Source organism: Colobus angolensis, unplaced genomic scaffold (assembly GCF_000951035.1).
Source record: "Colobus angolensis palliatus isolate OR3802 unplaced genomic scaffold, Cang.pa_1.0 Scaffold58, whole genome shotgun sequence".
In the NCBI taxonomy this organism is placed as follows: Eukaryota; Metazoa; Chordata; class Mammalia; order Primates; family Cercopithecidae; genus Colobus; species Colobus angolensis.
Window position 1 is genome coordinate 8355849 of NW_012119376.1, and position 22717 is coordinate 8378565.

The 22717-nt window shown below is 37.1% G+C and overlaps 1 protein-coding gene across 1 annotated transcript in view; it reads right to left on the minus strand.

The window, feature by feature from the left end:
• Positions 1-551: 551 nt before the first annotated feature.
• PEX7 (peroxisomal biogenesis factor 7) overlaps positions 552-22717 on the minus strand; it is a 114599-nt gene continuing 92433 nt past the window's right edge. Inside the window, exons 13-14 of the mRNA XM_011962180.1 lie at positions 20777-20876; positions 552-1031 (exon numbers count right to left, since the gene is read on the minus strand). Coding sequence (XP_011817570.1) covers positions 963-1031; positions 20777-20876 — 169 coding nt within the window. The 3' untranslated portion in view covers positions 552-962. The remainder of the gene's footprint in view (positions 1032-20776; positions 20877-22717) is intronic.

Below are 22717 nucleotides of genomic sequence, written 5' to 3' on the forward strand. Positions count from 1 at the left end.
AGGAAATATAAGTGTTATGCAAAGTAGTTTGTTTCACTGATTTTTCCCCTTTAACGTACTTTTTTTTTTTTTTTTTCAGTTCATCTGTACCTAGAGCTTTTTCAAGAAACCTTAGGGATGTGACAAGGAGCATTATAGCAGCACTTAGGCCTGGTTTCAAGGGCAATAGCTAGAAGCCTTAGTAGGACCTAAAACTTTCTGTTCAATTGACAGTCTAAAAAATTTTTGATATTAGAGAAGTGGGAAGACAAAATTATAGAGTCATAAGTATAATATCTAAAAATATGTGAATAAATGCTAAAAAAAAAAAAGTAAGCTGTTAGCTCATAGCATTCCATGTTCTTAAAAACATAGCACCAGTCCTTGAGAGAATCTCACTCAGTCTATGTGTCAAGCACTGAGTAAATGCTCAATAAACAGCTACTAAATAAAAGAATAAATTAAATATATTCTAGTGTCCTGTTACTGAACCACAGATATATCTATATTACATATAATACTGTATTCACATATACAATGTATTAGAAAGAGCAGTCTTTTTGGGGAAGTCATAAAATGATAAATGATCCACAGATACAGTTTATTTATCACAGCAGTGATTGTATTTTACATCAAAAATGACAAATTAAAAATGAAATATATCACTATTTATGTAAGTATAACCTGATATCCCATATTTTCATCCATTTTATGACCCAGAGACTACATTTTAATAGATAATAAGATATACCATAACATTAATTATTTCTTAGAATTTTAAGAAATATGGCTTATGTATCAGGCTTAATGAGTGAGCCAAAGCCTTTATCAGCTCCCTCAAAACTGATTCCAGGGTAAACTGGAAAGATTTGAAATCTGAATAGCATATAAAAGCATAATGTCTATGTTTTCCATAGTTAATTTATTTGCTGTTAGGCAGTTCTTCAGCCAACATCCTCTGTTTCTGATCAGAGTAGTGTATCTCAAGCAGGAATAGTAAGACAAGCAGGGTCATAGATCTTTATTGTTTCATCCCAAGAACAATCAGCCACCTAGAAAACAAAAATGAAGTAAGAAGAAACATATTTAGATGTACAAAAATTCAAAATTGGCAGCAAAAACCCAAGTCATTTAGAGTGTCGTAAATCATCCACTAGTAAACATATTTTTGAATAGGAAAAACATACGGCTAAGTTTTTGATAAAAAGTCTATATTCCCTTTTTAGGATATACCTCAGGGTATTCCAGTTGATTCCAATTGATTGAGTATATTCCAATTGGTGTATTCCATTTGATTGAGGTTTCCTATAAGAATGTCCCCCACCTTCACCCAACAACTACATAATTCCCTACCATTTGAGAGAAATGTTGAAAAGATACGTTCCAGACTGTGAACAAGATGCTGTGCTCAATATTGTGGGGATGGAGAGGAAGATAAAGTAAAGCTCTTGCCTTCAAAAAATGGCTCATTCAAGACTGACTGTGGAAGGTGCACTAACAGAGACTCTTAGGGGGACTATATGATTCCAGCTGGGACAGTGTAAGACAACTTCACAATGCCATGGCATTCCCACTGGACCTCTGTAGGAGGTAGACACAAAAGACAAGGACATTCACATCTACAAAGCCATAGGAAAACATGAAGGGAAGAAAGTCCAGGGTGTTCAGGAACTATGCACTAAAAACTTAGTGTAGCAATGTCTCCAGGTATAAAATTAATACATGAAAATGAATTGTATTTCTATATACTCATTTTTTGATAGAAATGGATGAGGCAATTTTTAAAATTTATGTGGAAATGCCAGGACTTAGCCAAAAGAATCTTGAAACGAAACAACAAAGCTGCACTACTTACGCTAGCTGACTTACAGACTCAGCATGAAACTACTGTAATCAAGACTGAGCAGGATTAGGATAAAGACAAGTAGACCAAAGGAAGAGAACAGAGTTCAGGAATAGGCCCCACACTAGGACAAATGGCTTTCAACAAAGATACCAAAACAATTAAAGGCAAAAGGAAAAGTCTTTTCAATAAATGGTGGTAGAACAACTGAATATCCATAGGGAAAAAAGTGAATCCTGACCCCAACGTTGCACATAAAAATGAATTTGAGATGGACCACAGACCTAAATATAAAAACACTTTTAGGAAAAAAAAAAGGAAAATATATTCTCAATACAGAGGTAAGTAAAGATTTCTTAGGGATACAAAAAGTAATAATCACAAAAATTTGGTAAGTTACTCTCAATCAAAAATAAAACTTTTGCTCATCAAAAGACACTGTTAAGAAAATGAACAGGCAAGACACAGTTAAATAAAATATTAATAAAATATACACCTGACAAATAACTTGTATCCAGAATATATGAAGAACAAATACAACTCAATAATAAAAGACAATCTAATTAAAAATGATGGGCAAAAGTACACACATAAAAAAGTGCTCAACGTCATTAGGGATTAGGGAAATGCAAATAAAAGTAACAATGAGATACCACCATATACTCACATTATGGCTAAAATTAAAGACTGACAACACCAAATGTCAGCAGGGATATGGAACAGCTATGATCGGATACATTGCTGGTAGGGATGTACATGGTACCACCATTTCGGAAAACAATTTGGCCGTTTCTTACCAAGTTAAACACATACCTATCTTTTGACCCAGTAATTCCACTCCCAGATATTTGTCCAAGAAAAATGAAAACATATGTTTGCAAAAAATGTATACACGAATGTTCACAGCAACTTCATTCACAATAGCAAAAAATCGAAAACAAGGCTGGGTGCAGCGGTTAATACCTGTAATCCCAGCATTTTGGGAGGCTGAGGCAGGTGGATCACCTGAGGTCAGGAGTTTGAGACCAGCCTGGGCAGCGTGGTGAAACCCCGCCTCTACTAAAAATACATAAAATGAGCTGGGTATGGTGGCGCATGGCTGTAATCCCAGCTACTGGGGATGCTGAGGTGGGAGAATCGCTTGAAACTGGCAGAGGCTGCAGTGAGCTGAGATTGTGCCACTGCACTCCAGCCTGGGCGACAGAGTGAGACTCTGTCTTTAAAAAAAAAAAAAAAGGAAAACAACCAAAATGCCCACTAACAAAAGAATCGATAACAAATTGTAGTAAATTCATACAACAGAATGTGCTCAGCAAAACAAAGGGAGGAACTGCTAACAGGCTCAGTACCATGGATGAAGCTCACAGGTAAGAGGCCAGAAACAAGTTAGGACATACAGAAGAGTTCCTTGTAGAATTCTAAGACAGGCAAAACTCATCTAAGGTAAATAAACAAACAAACAAAAAATCAGAACAATGTTACTCTTCTCACCTGGAAGGAAGGGTGGGGATAGGGGAGATTGGAAAGGGGTAAAAAGGAAACTGGGGGAAAGATCAAATAACTGGGATGATGTGAATTTCACAGGCATATCTATTTGTCAAAAATGTATATCTAAGATTTGTAAATTTCAATATATGTTAATTATACCTAAAAATATAAAAAATAATGTTAGCGATAATAACTAAACAATGGGTGAGAGTACAGGAATAAATAAGAATGTTGATAGTTGCTCAAGCTAAGTAATGAAGTTCATTATCCAATTCTGTTACTTTGTATGTTTTCAAAAATTTCCACAATAAAAAAAAAGAAGAAAAGAAACAAGGTAGGCAGTAAAATGAAAGATGAAGTAGGAAGAGAGTGCTTTTGACCAAAAGCATTTGCACTCCATTTCCCAGCCTTTCATGGTTATTACAAAGGTTGAAAATTATACAAGAGAACCCTCATTGTGACTAATGTAATTTCTTGGCTATCACTAACTTTGAATACAAGAACCATTCAAATTAATCAGAGTAATATTAGCTCCTTATCATTCACTAGCAATATTCTGAGATCAGAATCCAAGTTACAGAGAGCATTATAGACTTTTTAGTCAAATGTTTACATTTTAGAACCACACTCTTCAAAATCTGGTTGTTCCCACTTCATTTCTCATTGCACCAGGATCACACCTCAAATCCAAGCATGCTGCTTATGCCTCTTGATGCTCTTGTTCCTTTACTGATCCCTTCCCTTTAATAACTCCTCTTCTCCCTCCCTTTCTGTCTGCTCCTCTGTCTCCTTTGCCTTGCTCTGCCAGAGATGTCTCTTTTTAAAAAAAATCAGTTTAGGTATCACCTCCTCTATGAGATGTATCCATAATACTTCATTATACCCATAATACTTGATTGTACTTATTTTACTGACTGAAGACAAACAGTTGTCTTCAGCTCTTTCAGGGCATGGACCATGTCTCATTAGAACACAACTCAATGAATATTAGCTCAACAAAGTAATCTTATCATTAAAATTTCAGAGATTAACTCTGTCCTCATGTTCACACTAGAGTAGCAGAGCTACAACCAGAACCTAAACTTGTCGAATGTATCCACTAAAAACAGTGCCTCGTAGAAAAGGCATACTGAAAACCATTATTTGCCTAATCTTGCAGTTTTCAGTTTTTATACCAGAGGACACAAACATCATTATGTTAAATTAACCGTCTCATCTATGCTGATTTTTTTCACGTGCTGGGCCTTTCCACAAGTTAAACATCCACAACTGGAGAGAAGAGAATCAGATAAATAAGACTTAGGTTTCTAGTGCAAGGTATCTATAAATTATGTTTCTGAAACCTTATTCAGCACTCTTCAATCCAGCTTCTTATTTACTCAGGACTTATAAATAACTACCAAATGTTAAGGCCACTGATTCAGCAAATGTTCATAAATCTATACTTAACTGGATTAAGATAGATGTAAAACTGCAATGATATAGAATTAGGAATAGATTAATTCAAATTGATGAAAATAGTATTTCTCTATTTGTTAATTAAACCCTATCTGGTTCTACAAATTTAAGCAAGCTAACAATAAAGAAAATAATAATAAGGTAAGAAAAAAGCACTTTACTAACAAACAAAGAGGCTCCAGATTCTCCAAGGTTGCCATGTAGGAACCTCTTGGTAAGAAAAAACTATTGTGCCATGTGGTCCCCAGGGGACCTCTTATTAATGATCACACCACTGCAATGGCTTGGGGTAGCACTACTTCCCCTCTAATTCTAGAACTGAAAGTAAACACAGGGTTGGTTCTTAATGCCCCATGGTACCTATCTGTGGTCAGCCTAAGAGACATTTTAAAAAGACTGTACTAAAAATAAGGGCTAACAAAAAGACAAATATTAAAAAAAGACTTTGCTAAAAAAAAAAAGTGTTAACAAACAGAAAAAACAAGTAAAGAAAATGGCATGAAAATAAATAATCTGCTTTATAGGATGAGATACACTCATTCTTTAGCTTGTCAAACAAAGAGGCATCTTTCCTGGCTCCCAACCTGCTTCCTCATAACAAAAGCTTCTCCTTCCATCCCCAGAAATGCATGCCTGGTCATGAAGACTCCTTCAAGGCCAGACTCAGGATACAGAATGAGAAAGATGATGATAGGAATCTCCTTTTCTACTTACCCAAGATTATCTTTCTCAGTTTCAGGCTCATATATGAGAACCCCACTTATTTGCCCATTATCTTGCTATGAGAAAAACTGTGAATGATTGAAACCAGAAAAAAAGATGACTAAGTGTCCTTTCAGTGGGAGGCTGGCATTGTCTTAGGGACCATATGGGTTACCTGTTTCTCCAGAGCTCTGTGTGTTTCACTTTCTGACTAGATTACTTTAGAACTCTGTAAATTATAGAAAACAGATAGCAATGCAAATGATTCATAAAAGTTGCAAGGGAATCCTGTCCTGTAGAGATGCAACTGATGTCCCCGCTTACCCCCTGCAAGAGATGACTCCAAATCTTAAGTCTTATTGCCCTGTGGATAGTGTCCAGTTCTGCACCTATTAGTAAATTCATTTCAGCACTCAATGATTCCTTTAAGTTAGCTGTCAAATCTTACATGAGTTACATAAATGAGTTAAATAAAATCTTTGACACATGTTCATACTATGAGAGTCATGTCACCATTTTGAAAATTATCCTTTAACATGGCCACACACAGGGATTCAGTTCACTGTGTCAAGGGGGTAACCATTATTTCAATGAAACATCGTAACTCTTGCTTTCTTATAGGACATACATAGTGAGTAACAGAAAAACCACTTCATTAACAGAACAAACATTATTAAATGGGGAAAACGGATACATAATTATATTTTAAAGAGAGGCTGAGAATAGTTGCTAAAATTGGGCATGAAATTAAATGCAAACAATAATATAAGGTATACTGATATGATCAATTTACCAGCTCATCAGAGGATATAAAAGTTTTTCCTAGTACTTGACTATAAGAGAAATACATAACATGCCCCCATTACAAAAATTATTCAGTGCCAAAAGAGTGGCTTTATAAAAAATACATCTTTCTTCACAAGGCTGTAAAAACAACATCTCAACCCTCCAGTAAGCCAAAGGCAGACATTAAACTATAGTTTACTGGAGGTACTTCTAGAAGACGGTGGTTCTCAAGCTTTAGTGTGCATGAGAATCACCTGGAGGTCACATAGACTGGTCCTCATTTCCCTAGCCTCAGGCTTCAAAGTGGGGTCCTGGGATCAGCATCACTAGCTCCACTTTGGGCTGACACAGGCTGGGGTCTTGAAGCCAAGGTCCACAGATAGGCTTCAGAAAGTCCATACATACAACATTTTGTGTATATTTACATTCTGGTGGGAAGGGAGAGAGAATCCATAATTTTCTTCAGTGTCTCAACCCCTGACCCTAAACATGAATCCAGAGAATTCTTCAGCTGAGCATTGTAATCGTCTGCGGCCCTTTCCAACACTCAGCTAGGACTGAGGACCGCTGAGAAACAGTGTAACATGTATCAATTTTTTAACTGGGTTTCTGTCATGTGAACTAAGATGGGGGACTTGTGCAGGAATTTTCTGTTGTTGATTAAAAAAAAAAAAAAAGACGGGCGGATCACGAGGTCAGGAGATCGAGACCATCCTGGCTAACCCGGTGAAACCCCGTCTCTACTAAAAAATACAAAAAACTAGCTGGGCGAGGTGGCGGGCGCCTGTAGTCCCAGCTACTCGGGAGGCTGAGGCAGGAGAATGGCCTAAAGCCGGGAGGCGGAGCTTACAGTGAGCTGAGATCCGGCCACTGTACTCCAGCCTGGGTGGCAGAGCGAGACTCCATCTCAAAAAAAAAAAAAAAAAAAGAAATTCAAAACTTGGCAGGATTCCAATATTCTTAAGGAATAATTCTCTTCCTTTCCTGAGGAGAAAGAATAAGAACATGCCACTAACACAACGCAAAACACTTTGTGCCATACCTTTACATTTTTATTTAAAATTTAAGTTTCAAATCTGATAGGTTAATATGAGATAGGAGGAGACAGAATTGGGAGGAGGACTAAGAGGAAACATGATTGAACTATCTTTAAACAAAAACCAAAGTCCTCCCTGAAGCACCCCTAAATCAAAAGTTCATGTAGCTTCCTGGTCCTACTCTACATAAGCCAGTATCCAGAATTTCTACTGAAAGGCATGAGAAAATTGTATTAATCATTTAAACTATGGTTAATCACAATATTTTTATTTACTTTCCTTGAGATTTGTATCCTGCTGAGTTCTAAATGGGCTGATATGGTTTATAGATTAAACCACAGAAAGCCAATAAAGATTTTAAAAAAAAGTCAACTCCAAATAACAAAATCTGTTCTAAAGGGAACAAATGGAGCAAAAGATTTCAGGCATCAGAGCTGAGCACATCGTAATACTGGCAAAATAACTTAGGCTCTATGCTTTATAACAATGAACAAGGAAGCGAAAGCATGCTGAGTAATATAGCATCTGTTTTCTAGTAACATTCATGTATGTTTATAAAAACTAAACCTCAAGATAATTTTTTTTTTTAGTCAGGGATTGTATCTTGATTAAATCTGTAAATCTATATTCCTTGTGTTCTATATACAGTAAACCTTTGATAGATGCTTGTTGACTAAGTGAATCCACGTATGAGCCATAGTTTTCTGCAAGATTTTGTTGAGTAGAGAGAGCCTCTCATATAATAAACAGCATCCAATTAGGTGTGAGTTCAGAGATATGGGTAAAAACAACAAGTTTTATGGGATTTGGAGGATATATATTTTGTTTGTTTGTTTTTAATTTCAGGAAAATTTAGAGAAGTTTCACAGGGAGCTTTCCTTTGTGTCCTAAGAACTGTTTGTTAAATATTCCTCAGCATTACACAGCTATCTAAAAGATAATTTATGTATACATCTATTCATCCATTTTTTCAACAAAGACTTATTAAGAACCTCCTCTGTGTCAGAAGTATGTACAGGTTATGACAATAAATACAAGGGTCCTGGTCTCTGGCTCCACAGATCTTGACTGTAATGGAGAGACAGGTAAGCAAAGAGAGACCTATACTGTAGAGTAATATGTACAATGATAGAGGAATTACAGGGTCCCATAAAAGTGGGCAAGGGGCCGGGCGTGGTGGCTCAAGCCTGTAATCCCAGCACTTTGGGAGGCCGAGACGGGCAGATCACAAGGTCAGGAGATCGAGACCATCTTGGCTAATATGGTGAAACCCCGTCTCTACTAAAGAATACAAAAAACACTAGCCGGGTGGCGAGGCGGGCGCCTGTAGTCCCAGCTAATACCACACATCTACAGCCATCTGATCTTTGACAAACCTGAGAGAAACAAGAAATGGGGAAAGGATTCCCTATTTAATAAATGGTGCTGGGAAAATTGGCTAGCCATAAGTAGAAAGCTGAAACTGGATCCTTTCCTTACTCCTTATACGAAGATTAATTCAAGATGGATTAGAGACTTAAATGTTAGACCTAATACCATAAAAACCCTAGAAGAAAATCTAGGTAGTACCATTCAGGACATAGGCATGGGCAAGGACTTCATGTCTAAAACACCAAAAGCAACAGCAACAAAAACCAAAATTGACAAATGGGATCTCATTAAACTAAAGAGCTTCTGCACAGCAAAAGAAACTACCATCAGAGTGAACAGGCAACCTACAGAATGGGAGAAAATTTTTGCAATCTACTCATCTGACAAAGGGCTAATATCCAGAATCTACAAAGAACTCAAACAAATTTACAAGAAAAAACAAACAACCCCATCAAAAAGTGGGGAAAGGATATGAACAGACATTTCTCAAAAGAAGACATTCATACAGCCAACAGACACATGAAAAAATGCTCATCATCACTCGCCATCAGAGAAATGCAAATCAAAACCACAATAAGATACCATCTCACACCAGTTAGAACGGCAATCATTAAAAAGTCAGGAAACAACAGGTGCTGGAGAGGATGTGGAGAAATAGGAACACTTTTACACTGTTGGTGGGATTGTAAACTAGTTCAACCATTATGGAAAACAGTATGGCGATTCCTCAAGGATCTAGAACTAGATGTACCATATGACCCAGCCATCCCACTACTGGGTATATACCCAAAGGATTATAAATTATTCTACTACAAAGACACATGCACACGTATGTTTATTGCGGCACTATTCACAATAGCAAAGACTTGGAATCAACCCAAATGTCCATCTGTGACAGACTGGATTAAGAAAATGTGGCACATATACACCATGGAATACTATGCAGCCATAAAAAAGGATGAGTTTGCATCCTTTGTAGGGACATGGATGCAGCTGGAAACCATCATTCTTAGCAAACTATCACAAGAAGAGAAAACCAAACACCACATGTTCTCACTCATAGGTGGGAACTGAACAATGGGATCACTTGGACTCAGGAAGGGGAACATCACACACTGGGGCCTATCGTGGCGGGGGTGGGGGGGATTGCATTGGGGAGTTATACATGATATAAATGATGAATTGATGGGTGCTGACGAGTTGATGGTGCAGCACACCAACATGGCACAAGTATACATATGTAACAAACCTGCACGTTATGCACATGTACCCTAGAACTTAAAGTATAATAAAAATAAAAAATTTAAAAAAATAAAAAAAGTAGGCAAGGGGCCATTATCATCGAATGTGAGGGAAATGCCTGCTTTCAGGTGGAAGTAATATCGAAGCTGAGGCTTAAAGGAAGAGCTGGCCAGACAGCATTTGTTGCTGTTTTTGGGACAGTGGCACAATGGAAAAAAGGAAAATGTTCTAGGCAGTGGGATACATCAGAGTAAGTAAAGAACTGAAAGTTTTCGTTTTCATTTAAAAGTTATAATTGCATTATAACTCCTCTGATGAAACTCAATCTTTTGAGAGGCATTTTTTTTCTGAATCCCATCTAGGGTTTTTTGAAGGCTGGGGCATCTCTTGTTTGACCCTCTTCCCTTACAGTATGAGTGTGCATGTGGACACTCAACGGCAGGGGCCTCCAGGCTCTACTGCTTCTGTCCAAGGATACGCAAGTGGAAAATGTATTCCTTTACTCATTCCTTTCCCCACTGTGGTACATTTCATCCCTATGCCCTTCTGAATTTCCTTTAAGCTAAGATCAACATGCTAATCTTTTCATCAAAAGTCAGAATTAAAATTACTGACATTGTGGGAAAAAATGGTTTGTCAAAATGTTATATTTTTTTACTTAATGTAAAATTTGAAGAGAGAATCAATCTTTGTTATTACTTTAAAAGATGCTATCTACTAGGGTAGTAAAAAAAAAAAAAAAAACTAAACCAATAGGGTAAGATGCCATATAAGTTCTATTTTTAATTATTTCATTTTCACTTTAATACAGCAAAATAGGTATTTCTGTTAAAAGAACAAGCACACTAATCAGAAATATGAATTACTTGCTTTGAACTAAAATGTCAGTTTCTTCAAAACATATAATAAAGCTTGAAAAACTGAACAGAAATTTATTTTATGTCAATAAAGTCTATTAATTGGTATGTATGGCATATACATTAAGACATCGTCATGCATGGAGAGCCAGAGAACAACTGTATTAAACCAGTATTTCAGTATTTCCTATGTGCAAAATACCAGACTAAATGCTACATATATCCAAAAATAGTAAAGAAACATGCATTCACTAAGGAGACTATAACAAAAATTTACCACTGGTGGATCAAATCACATGTATTATAGAACATCTTCAATAATAATGGTCCCATAAATGTGGATTTTAGAGAAGGAAACACTAAAACGGAAATATAACACTTTAAATACATGTAAAATTTAGAAAATGAATTTATATCCCTTAATTGTATCAATTCCCTCCACTTTATTAAAATGTTTACACATGCAACTGATAAGGTAACTTATCTCAAATGATTTAATGTGATTGTTAATAATAAGAATTCCAACTGACTCATTAGGAGCTTTACTTTATTAAGAAGTTTTCCATTTTCTATTTATCATTATACCCTTTTTTTCTCAATTTCGTGGACAATTGCTTTTGCCCTTGGGAAACTTGTTCAATCTACTGTAATTATCTTTATGACATATGGCCTCTTTAGCAAAAATGAATAATAGAAACAGGCAGAAAGACACAGACAGAATGAAAAAAAAAATCACAGTTAACTCTACATTTTGAAAAAGCAGCCAAGACATTATATTGCAGTATATTAAACTTGGGACTAAAGGAAGAAACATGTTTTACTTACTCAACCAGCTTACAATAGAAAGTGACTACAGGAGAGAATATGGTTTATTATGATAATCATGGAGTTCATGCAAAAGCAAGAAAAGAGTTGATCAATAAACTAAAAAAATCCTTTTCATTAATTCATTCAATAGCTATTTAGCACCTACGTATCAGGTAGTTGACATTAATCCTCTGTGTGTCTCCGGGCACTCAAGATATTTAGCTGACACAAAATATTTACTGAAGCAGAGAAGAAAAGAAGAGGAGGAGAGAAGGAAGAGAAGAATTTAATTCTGGAATCAAAAAGGCAGAAATAATTTCCATAGGCAGAGGCGGAGGAGAGCAAGAGAAACGGGGGTAAAAAACAGGGATATGACGAATAACAAAATGTAATTGTTCTGCAATAGAGGATTACATAGGATGGCGAGAACTAAAATTAAAAAGGAAAACAGATTATATTGAATCCTGAAAGCAAGATTAAAAGTTCAGACTCTACACTGAAGGGCATGAATGGGCTTCCTCTTGAAGGTTTCTGAGCAAAGATGACAGTGATAAAAATGACAATTTAACTGGATTAATTTGCAAATTAAAACTAGTATTTAATAGTATGGCAGGAGGTTAATGGTCAGAGTGGGTTAAAAGCATCACAGGAGTGATTAACCATGAATTCTAAAAAGAGAAAGACAGGTTAGGAGGCAAATATAGTAGTATCTGTATTGGATGACAAATGCCTTAAAAAAGGGACAGCAATAGGAAAAATGTATTCTGTTGCAGCAACATGATATGTCTGTCTTTTTTCAAAGGTCTCCTAGCAAAGTTACATAATCTTCTTAATCTAGAGTCCTGTATATTTTTAATTCTTATTCTTTAGGAATCCTACACCCATACACACACACACATGCACACACACACATACACAGTTGTTGCCATGTAAAAGTGATTTTTCCCATTTTATTTTCTAACTGGTAATTGTTATATCTGTAGGGTATTCAATGTTATATATTTATTTTAACTGACTTTCTTATTGGACTCTCATTATTTTTAATAGGTTTAAAGTTGATATATTTAATACTTATTCAATTTGACAATCATATGAATTGCAAATGACAATAAAATGTTCTACCTTTAAAAAATTTATATTCTATGTTGTTTTCTCCTATTTCTAACTGGCCACACAATTTTTAGAACCATGTTAATTTACAGTGGTGATGGTGGCAGTTCTCATCTTGTTCCTATCTTTAATGTGTTTCAGGTCAAGCACTAACAAAATCAGATTTGCATTATGGAACCTCTCCCTAGAGGCAACATGGAGAATCAATGTGATAATGGAAACAGCTCAGAGACTAGCTTTGAGATTGTTGCAGTAATCCATGGTAAAGGTACAAATAAGTGCTCATCTAAGGCACTGGAGGTAGAAAGGCATTGTCTGGATTTCAGAGATATTGGTGAGAAATAACTCATAAACTCGATACCAAGTTGAACTTAGGAAGTGTGAAGAGACAGGAAAACTAGGATGACTTCCCAGATCTCCAGTATGGCCCAAAAATGCAATCAATTGACCAAGTTAGGAATACTGAAGGAAAAGCATGACATCTACTCAGATCTCACAGTAAAGTCCACTGGATACATAGGGCAAGTATCACTAGCATACAATTATATGACAGCTTCAAGGAGAAGTTGCACCAAAGTAAGAGGGCTAAGATTGAATATTGGAGAACATCTACTTTTGGAAAGATGATAATGAACATATTTAGCAAAGAGGTAAGGAAGAAGAGGTCAGCATGGTAGCATTGAAAAAATAGGACAGGAAGATTTTTTTCAAATATCAAAATTTTATGGCTAAATAAGAAAAAAGTCTGAAAAAAGGCTAATTTGGTTTTCAGGAGTTTACTGGTGATCTTTTTGGGCTTAACTTCAATTGAATGATGAAAGGAAGACAGGTTTAAAAGAGAGTGTAGATTCTGAGAAACTAAAAGTAAGAGGTCAATCTACTAATTCTAGATATTTAATAATAGAAGAGAAATAGAACTTACTGATAGTGAGACAGGACAGTGGGGTAAGCCCCATAGAGCTTTGAAAACAGAAGAACCGATTGAAGATCTAAAAACAGTGGGTAAGGGAAGAAGCAAAGATGTGGATGAGGGAACCAGTGAGAAAATTAGAAACCCACTGGAAGGATGGGAAAAAAAAACAGAGATAACATGCAAACATTTTGGGTGACAGAGACGGAAGATGCTCATTCCTGGGAACTTTCTTTTAACAGTAAGTAGAACATAAGGTCAAACGTCCAGATACTGACACTGAAAAAGGTTGAGGAAAGATACAGTGGAGAATGGGCTAAAAAAATCAAAAAGACTTCAAAGGTAAAATCAGAAAGACTTCAAAGGTAAGATGAGTAGGACCAAGAGCCCAAATGAAGTTTTTTTAAAAAGCTATTTGAAGTGTGCCTAGTCAGTATATTTGGTGGGTTTTTAGAAGCAATGCTTCATAATCAAGAGAAAGGAAATTGAATAGGAAAGTGAGTGATTCAGAAATGGAAGCTCAGAGGCAGATGTCAACAGTAATGGGATGCTATAATTGCAAGGGGTATGTATTAGTCCATTTTCACGCTGCTGATAAAGACATACCTGAGAATGGGAAGAAAAAGAGGTTTTATGGACTTACAGTTCCATATGGCTGGGGAGGCCTCACAATCATGGCAGAAGGCAAAGAGGAGCATGTCACGTCTTACATGGATGGCAGCAGTCAAAAAAAAAAAAAAAAAGGCTTGTGCAGGGCAACTCCCCCTTATAGAACCATCAGACCTCATGAGACTCATCCACTATCATGAGAACAGTGCAGGAAAGACTTGCCACCATAATTCAATCACCTCCCACCGGGTTCCTTCCATGACATGTGGGAATTGTGGGAGTTACAATTCAAGGTGAGATTTGGATGGGGACACAGCCAAACCATATCAGGGTGTCTATGCAGTGCAGAGGGCAGCAGACACAGCCTAACACCATCCATCTAAGGAGCACACTGATATCCTACAGAGCTGGACCTGGGAAATGTTTTATGGCTTGGGGAAAACAACGAGGACTTGTTGTACCATTGTAAGCTAAAAAATTACACAATTATGAAAGCATCAATGAGGAAACAGCAGAGACTAACGCCTGAGGACACCAACTGTTTCTGGCACTTGTTCTTTTTAACTCTAAAGCTAGTCTGTGACAGACTCAGAAAATACCACCTGACATAAAAGGTGAACAGGACACAAATATCCTAACTACCAATAATGCTTGCCATCTTCTAAAATCCAATTTTCCAAACTCATTAGAGAATTCTTAAATACTTTTATCTATTGTCAACCATTAAGCCTGATATCAAAGATTATGGAAATAGAGATTTGAACCAAAACAAGAACTGAATTTTTAAATGATACCTAACCAGGCACAGTGGCTCATACCTGTAATCCTGGTACTCTGGGAGGCTGAGGTGGGAGGATCACTTGAGCCCAGGAGATCCAGACCAGCCTGGGCAACACAGTGAGACCTCATCTCTATAAAAAAGTAAAAAAATAAAAAAGTGGTGCACACCTGTAGTCCTAGCTACTCAGTAGGGTAGGGTGGGGGTGGAGGCTTGAGGTGGGAGGATCGTTTGCACCCAGGAAGTTAAGGCTACAGTGAGCCATGAAGTACCACTGCATTCTAGCCTAGGTGACATAGTGAGATCCTGTCTCAAATAATAATAATAATTAAAAATAAAAATACATTTAAAGAACTAGTTTAAATCAGAACCAAATCTAATCATCTTACACTGAAACAAAACAAAAATATACAAAACTACTTCTACTCTATTAATATTTTAAAGAAAACTCATTATATAGGAGCTACATGTTCCTAACAAGGACAGATTCAGATATTCACTAATTAAAGATTATGTTAGGTGGGGCATGGTGACTCATGCCTATAATGCCAGTCCTTTGGAGGCCAAGGAAGGAGGACTGCTTGAGTTCAGGAGTTCTAGACCAAACTGGGCAACAGAGCAAGATCCTGTCTCTACGGGGAAAAAAAAAAAAAAAGAGAAAGAAAGAAAAGATTGTTTACCAAGCATTTTGGGAGTCCCAGAAGGTAAACTTGTATATGTAGTATAACCAAACTTTGAAAAACTTGAAAAATACACACACAGATAGAGACCAGAAGGGTAGCTACCATTGGGAAGGAGGGGTTCAGATTTGGGAAGAGGCTTCTGGAATGCAAGCCATGTTCCATATCTCAATGTGGATAGTTGTTATACAGGGGTAGTCACTTCTGGAAAACTAACTGAGCCATACACTTAAAAATATGTGCATTTTAAAATACAAATTTACATTTAATTAAATGTAAGAAACATAATAATATGGTAAAACAGATTTTTAAAAGAAACATAATAATATGGTATAACAGAAATTCTTTCTCAACTGGGGAGACTATAGGTACTCTTTTCTCTTTCTTCTAAATGTAATTTCCAAAATTTTGTCATGAGGAAAACATTAAAGCTTATTAAACATACTGCAGTGATATCTGAAAGTGATAATGTTTACTTTAAAAGAGATTAAAATAATAAATATGCCCCAAAAAGAATGTATAAAGACATGTAAACATGTATCCAGCTTATAAATACTAAACTAAACATCACTGAGCATTTGGAAGAGCAGAATTGATACTGCAGAGCACAAAGTCAGGAATTCTAAAGATAATATAGAAATTCCAATTATATAAATAGGTATATTATAGGTCTAGAATCACAAACTTACAAAAAGAAAAAGAGTATCCAATTTAGAAATAATAAGGATAAGAAAGAAAAGATAAAATGTTAGAACTGTACAAATCATGATTAGAAAAAAAGAAAAAAAATCAAAGAAAACGATGCCTTCAGCCTGCTTAACAAAAGAGGGCGTAGAGCATTTCTCAGCAATTATCCTTAAAGAATGACCCCAGACACTTACTTGTCAAGTTTTAAACTTTTAAAGACAAGATCTTACATTCTGTTAAGAAGAAAGGTGGTGTAATGTAAGAATGCCCTTGACCTCATTTCTCAGATCTCTAAGAAAGGAGAAGCTAAAAAGAAACAGAATTATACACAGAAGAACTCAGATAAATCTCTTTTAAGACTGAGAATATATAAAAACACAGAGCCTTAAAGTAACATCAGCAAGGTCCTACAGCTGCTAAGATCACAAGAGACAATAGGTATATGAAAGCAGATGGAAAGATACTAAGAGGTGACAGAAAGATACTTTCTAAGGGAATAAAATATGATCAAAGAGCAAAATTAACTTACAATCTGTAAATCTGACACACTATGAGACTAAAGGATAAATATAGTATGTTAAAAATAACTTGGCTCGGCACAGTGGCTCACGCCTGTAATCCCAGCACTTTGGGAGGCCGAGATGGGTGGATCACCGGAGGTCAGGAGTTTGTGACCAGCCTGGTCAACCTGGCGAAACCCCATCTCTACTAAAAATACAAAATTAGCTGGGCATGGTGGCACATGCCTGTAATCCCTGCTACTCGGGAGGCTGACGCAGGATAACTGCTTGAACCCAGGAGGTGGAGGTGGCAGTGAGCTGAGATCGTGCCATTGCACTCCAGCTTGGGCAACAAGAGCAAAACTTCGTCTCAAAACAAACAAACAAACAAAACAAATAAAACTTAAACCACCTACTATACCAACAAAGGTTAGTGTGGCAGATTTTAAGTGACTATGAATTCTTCACAGGTCCTCCCATCAAGCCGTAGAGTCTACTTCCCACTCTTTGAATCTGGGCTGGCCTCGCAACTTGCTTTGCAACAGAGGGAATGCTGTGTGGCTTCCAAGTCCAGTTCTCAAGATGACTTACGGCTTTTGCTCTTGCCCTCCTGGAAACACACAACTGTTAAATGCAGAGACCTGGGCACACCTACAGACACACGGCCTGGAAGACAACCAGCACTACCCACCAGACACACTGAACAAGGCCTAAGACTACCCAGCCCTAGTTAAGCCACCAGATAGCTGGAACCACATGGGTGGCCACAGGAAAGACCAAAAGAAGAACTGCTAGGATGAGCCTGGTCCAAATTGCTGACTCACAGAATTGTGGGCAAGTAAAATTGTTGTTTTAGGCCACTAAGTCCTGGGAGTTGTTCATTATAACAGACAAAATAAGTGAAAGGAAAAATATGGAGATACACGTAGAACTTGATTCATATCTCCCCTAGAAAGGAGTTTGATGTGGCTTGCAAAAATACAAATTATCTCTCTCCTCCAGTCGCCCAAGATGCTGAAAGACGACCAAGGGCAAGACGGTGGCCCCAGTCCCTGCTGTCTTGAAGCAACAGGCCAAGAAAGTGATGAATCCCCTGTTTGAGAAAAGGCCTAAGAATTCTGACACTGAATAAGACATCCAGCCCAAAAGGGACCTCACCCATTTTGTGAAATGGCCCCACTATGTCAGGCTGCAACAGCAAAGAGCTACCCTCTACAGGAGCCTAGAAGTGCCTCCTGTGATGAACCAGTTCACCCAGGCCCTGGGACCACCAAACAGCTGCTCAACGACATAAGCTGGCCCACAATACAGACCAGAGACTAAGCAAGAGAAGAAGCAGACACTCGGCTCAGGCTGAGAAGAAGGCTGCTGGCAAAGGGGATGTCCCCACTAAGAGACCACCTGTCCTTCAAGCTGGGGTTAACACCGTCACCTCCTTGGTGGAGAAGAAGAAGGCTTAGCTGGTGGTGACTGCACATGACGTGGATCCCATTGAGCTGACTGTCTTCCTGCCTGCCCTGTCTCATAAAATGGGGGTCCCTGACTGCACTGTCAAGGACAGGGCAAGACTTGTCCACAGGATGACCCGTACCACTGTCACCTTCACATAGATTAACTCGGAAGACAAAAGGGCTTTGGTTAGGATGGTGGAAGCTATCAGGACCAATTGCAATGAGAGACATGATGAGATCTGCCGTCACCGGGGGGTCAATGTCCTTGGTCCCAAGTCTGTGGCTCACACTGCCAAGCTGGAAAAGGCAAAGGCTAAAGAACCTGCCACTAAACTGGATTAAATGTACACTGTTGAGTTTTCTGTACATAAAAATAATTAAAATAATACAAATTATCATTTAAATATATATAAATTAATAATATACACAACTCAAATGTTTGTGTTTAAAATGTATTAATGTTAGATATATTAAAAAAATAAAATACTGGTTGAAATCACCATCTTAATTTGAATAAAATCTATTACTTAGGGATGTATGTCCTCTGATTAAGTCCTCTCATCACAAAGTTGCTTTTAATAAGGTAGGTCTACTATGTGTGGAGCATTTAGAAAACATTTGGTATTCTTCAGACCTGGCGAGGAAGCGCCACAGCTGAGGAAATGGGGGTGCTGCAGCTGCTGCCACAGGTTCCAGTCTGGGCTCACAGAGGACAGGTAATAGAAATACGTAAGGATGAGGATTTAATGAATATTTACTTAGGATCCTTTGTTTGGGGGTGCCATGTTTCAGTATGTACATTATAACTTTTTAAGACTAAAATAGAAAACAGGTACAATCATTTTATTAAAAACCATCTATAATAAATGTATCAGAAAAGGCCTAGTTCATCTGAAACACATTATATTTATGCTGAAAATAATGCCATTTCACTCATCACTATTTCAGGTTTTTCTCTTCTTATATGCCATTAAGTCATTTTAAATGATTATTTCTAATGTTAATGGGAACATTCTAATACCGAATGAAAATCTTTTAAACTCAGAATTATATCTTTAATTCCTAAAATGAAAAACTCACAGGCCGAGAACTCATGCCTGTAATCCCAGCACTTTCAGAGGCTGAGGAGGGTGAATCACTTGAGGTCAGGAGTTTGAGACCAGCCTGGCTAACATGGTGAAACCCCATCCCTACTAAAAATACAAAGATTAGGCCAGGCACAGTGGTTCATGCCTATAATCCTAGCACTTTGGGAGGCCAAAGCAGGTGGATCACTTGAGGTTAGCAGTTTGAGACCAGCCTGGTCATGGTCAACATGGCGAAACCCCATCTCTACTAAAAATATAAAAAGTTAGCTGGGTACAGTGGCATATGCCTGTAATCCCAGCTACTGGGGTGGCTGAGGCAGGAGAATCACTTGAATCCGGGAGGCGAAGGTTGCAGTGAGCCGAGATTTTACCACTGCACTGCAGCCTGGGCTGGAGTTAAAAATTAGTTGGGGGTGGTGGTGCATGCCTTTAATTTCAGATACTCAGGAGGCTGAGGTGGGATAATTGTTTGAACCTGGGAGGTCGAGGTTGCAGTGAGCCAAGATTGCACCACTGCACTCTAGCCTGGGTGACAGTGTGAAACTCTGCCCACCGCCCCCCCCCAAAAAAGAAAAACTTATATATTTATTTAAATTTCAGAACACATTAATGTGAAGTGGGATTTTCTTTTTGTTTAACTTATGAAAGTTATCCTAAAAGCACAATTCCACAGTCATGCTCTAGAATTTCCAAATATTGTGTTTCACTGATATGCTGGTTCTTTAACATAGTCTGTATTTAAAGGGCCTTATCACTCAACACACTGTAGTGTTTCTGACTTGACTTTACAATTTCTAAAATGAAAAAGCTTTTTTTAAAAAAAAAATCTGAGGGATATTTAAAGTGCAAAGTGTCTACTCTCAAGTCCTCAAGAGAACAAAAAGGGAGAAATATATTGTTTATTAACTTAAATAGTAGACATTCTCCTCTACTTGTTCTCCATCTGAAGCCTCCCGTTCGACATGTGGTGTGGAGACAAGGGCGACAGTCCTGAGAGGGTAGTGACCTGCCTGCCCATGGTCTCAACTGCCTAGTGGGACAGCTGAGCCAGGACCACATGCTCCTGACTCCTGCCAACCTGGGGCGACAATCCTGCTGTATTCCATCTTTCTCTTGTCACTTTTCTGTTGGGAGAGGCCTAGAGAAAGTCTTCAAAATGTTAGGATAATACCTCCTGGGAAGGTTCCTTTTTCTCTCAGAGAAATCAATCTTTCAAGAGGAGAAAGGTATGGGAACTTTCTTGATACCTCTTATTCCCTAGTAGTTTAATGCTCAAACACACAAACTTATATAGCTAAAATGGCAACAACATTATTCATAAAAGCAACGCATGCCACATAGAGTTGGCTGTGAACTTGGGCAGAAGAGAGTATCACGAGATTGTATCTGTTACCTGAGTGGGGCTCTGAAGACTGAAGTCTAAACCACAAGTAAACTCTGTATGATGCTCCACTGTTTCAAGAAGAAAGTCAGGCTTTGAAAAGTTCCAGAATCTATGAAGATAAACAAAAGGGAATAATTTAAATGCTAAAACTACCAAAAAACTTATATTAAGAAAGAAAAAATAGATATTTGACATAGCAAAGATTTTATCCAAACAGGCTCAACCAATTCATAAATACAGAACCCCACTATTAAGCCCCACATAAAAAATCCTATAAGAAAAAAAAAATGTACTCCATCCTATTATATAAAAAAAAACCTAATTATTCATCAATCTACCCTTATAAAAGATTATTCTACTCCCATTAGTATACCTGGTAGGACAGAAGCTTAACAAGTTTTAATTTAAAATATGTTTTTATATTGCACAAGGACATGAGATGATAGTCAGTATGCTTTTGTAGCAATTTCTAAAAGCATTCATGGCTGTAAAATAAGGATACTGAATTAAATGAATGCTAACATTTTGTGATTTTAAATACGACTCCATTTCTCAACAACTGACATGAAAGATCTTAGGCTTAATTTAAATTTCAACAGCAATTAGAATTCTTTGAAAAAAATCTGTTCTCTTATGAAAATCTCTGTAATTCTGAAATTATCTTTTTTCTTTTTTGAGGCATAGCCTTTCTTACAGATTCCACATCAATATAATTCCTAGAATCAAGAAAAACAGAAATGTATTTTCCTGAGCCAATATTATGTATTCTACTTAACCTCCATAGACTGAAAGTGGTAATATTTACCATAATCAAGCTCTCATTTGTACTGTGCAGACAAGAATTTGGCCCTGTTTTCAATACATAACATAGTACTTTATTTCGAAAGCTTTATTTGCTCATCATCTTTTTTATTTGACTCTAAACACACTATAAAAATGGCACTTTCAGGATCATAGAGTCATATCCTAATTCAGCTTCTCTAATGATCTACAACATGGCACACTGAAAGTTTAACAGATCCCGTTGAAAGACAGTAAATTCACAGAACCAAGAGCCATAGTTTGTTTAACCTGGTGGTATTATTTCCCTAATAAATACAGAGCTGGCCCTATTAAGTTTTGAAAAGGGTTGTTGCTATGGATAATCCACTGTGTGGGTACCAAAGAAACAATGAGTAAATAGCTCATTTATCAGATTACTGAAATCTACAAAATATTTGGGGAGAGTGATTTTACTTTCGAAAATTTGTCTGTTCAACCAAATGAGGGAACAAGCTGTACACATTCTCAGAAATCCTAATAGTGGTCTCCACTATCTTTGCATATTTGTTTCTTTGAATTCTAGAGACAGTGAATTATATCAAAATCTAATTTTCTGGATCCCGATAATGTTTAGAGAAGCAAAAGTAAACATATAATTTTGTAATTTCATTTCTAAAACATGGTTATTCACTGATTTGCATTATTTGAAACAATAATCAAATGATTTTGCATGTGGCTACCATGTTCCAAAAAATACTCAAAATGATTTAAAAATAAGCATTTAATATGGCAAAAAATGAGTTAAAGGAAAATTAAAGGTAGGAAAGTAAGATGGCATCTGCAATGAGATTGGTACATTCCATAAAGTTCTATGTCCTTGATAGGGAAGGACCTCAAGATGCTAAGCTTTCTAGCAGCCAAAGAACAAAGGGAGACAATCAAGACCCAGATGCTTGGTATCCACAACCAAATTGTTCCTGGAAAGCTCAGAAGGAAATTCTCCCTTGGGAGTTCAGTGACAAGAAACCCAACGTTTATGTAATAAGAACATCCTCAACATCTGTGAGGAAACATACTGATGCTTTGCCAGCTGCTGCTTATGAGTGAATGGCATCACCCTAAAGGGCAGTTTAAAAGAATGGGTCTACGGGAAAGTCAATTTGATGTCATCCAGGTATTTAACTCTCT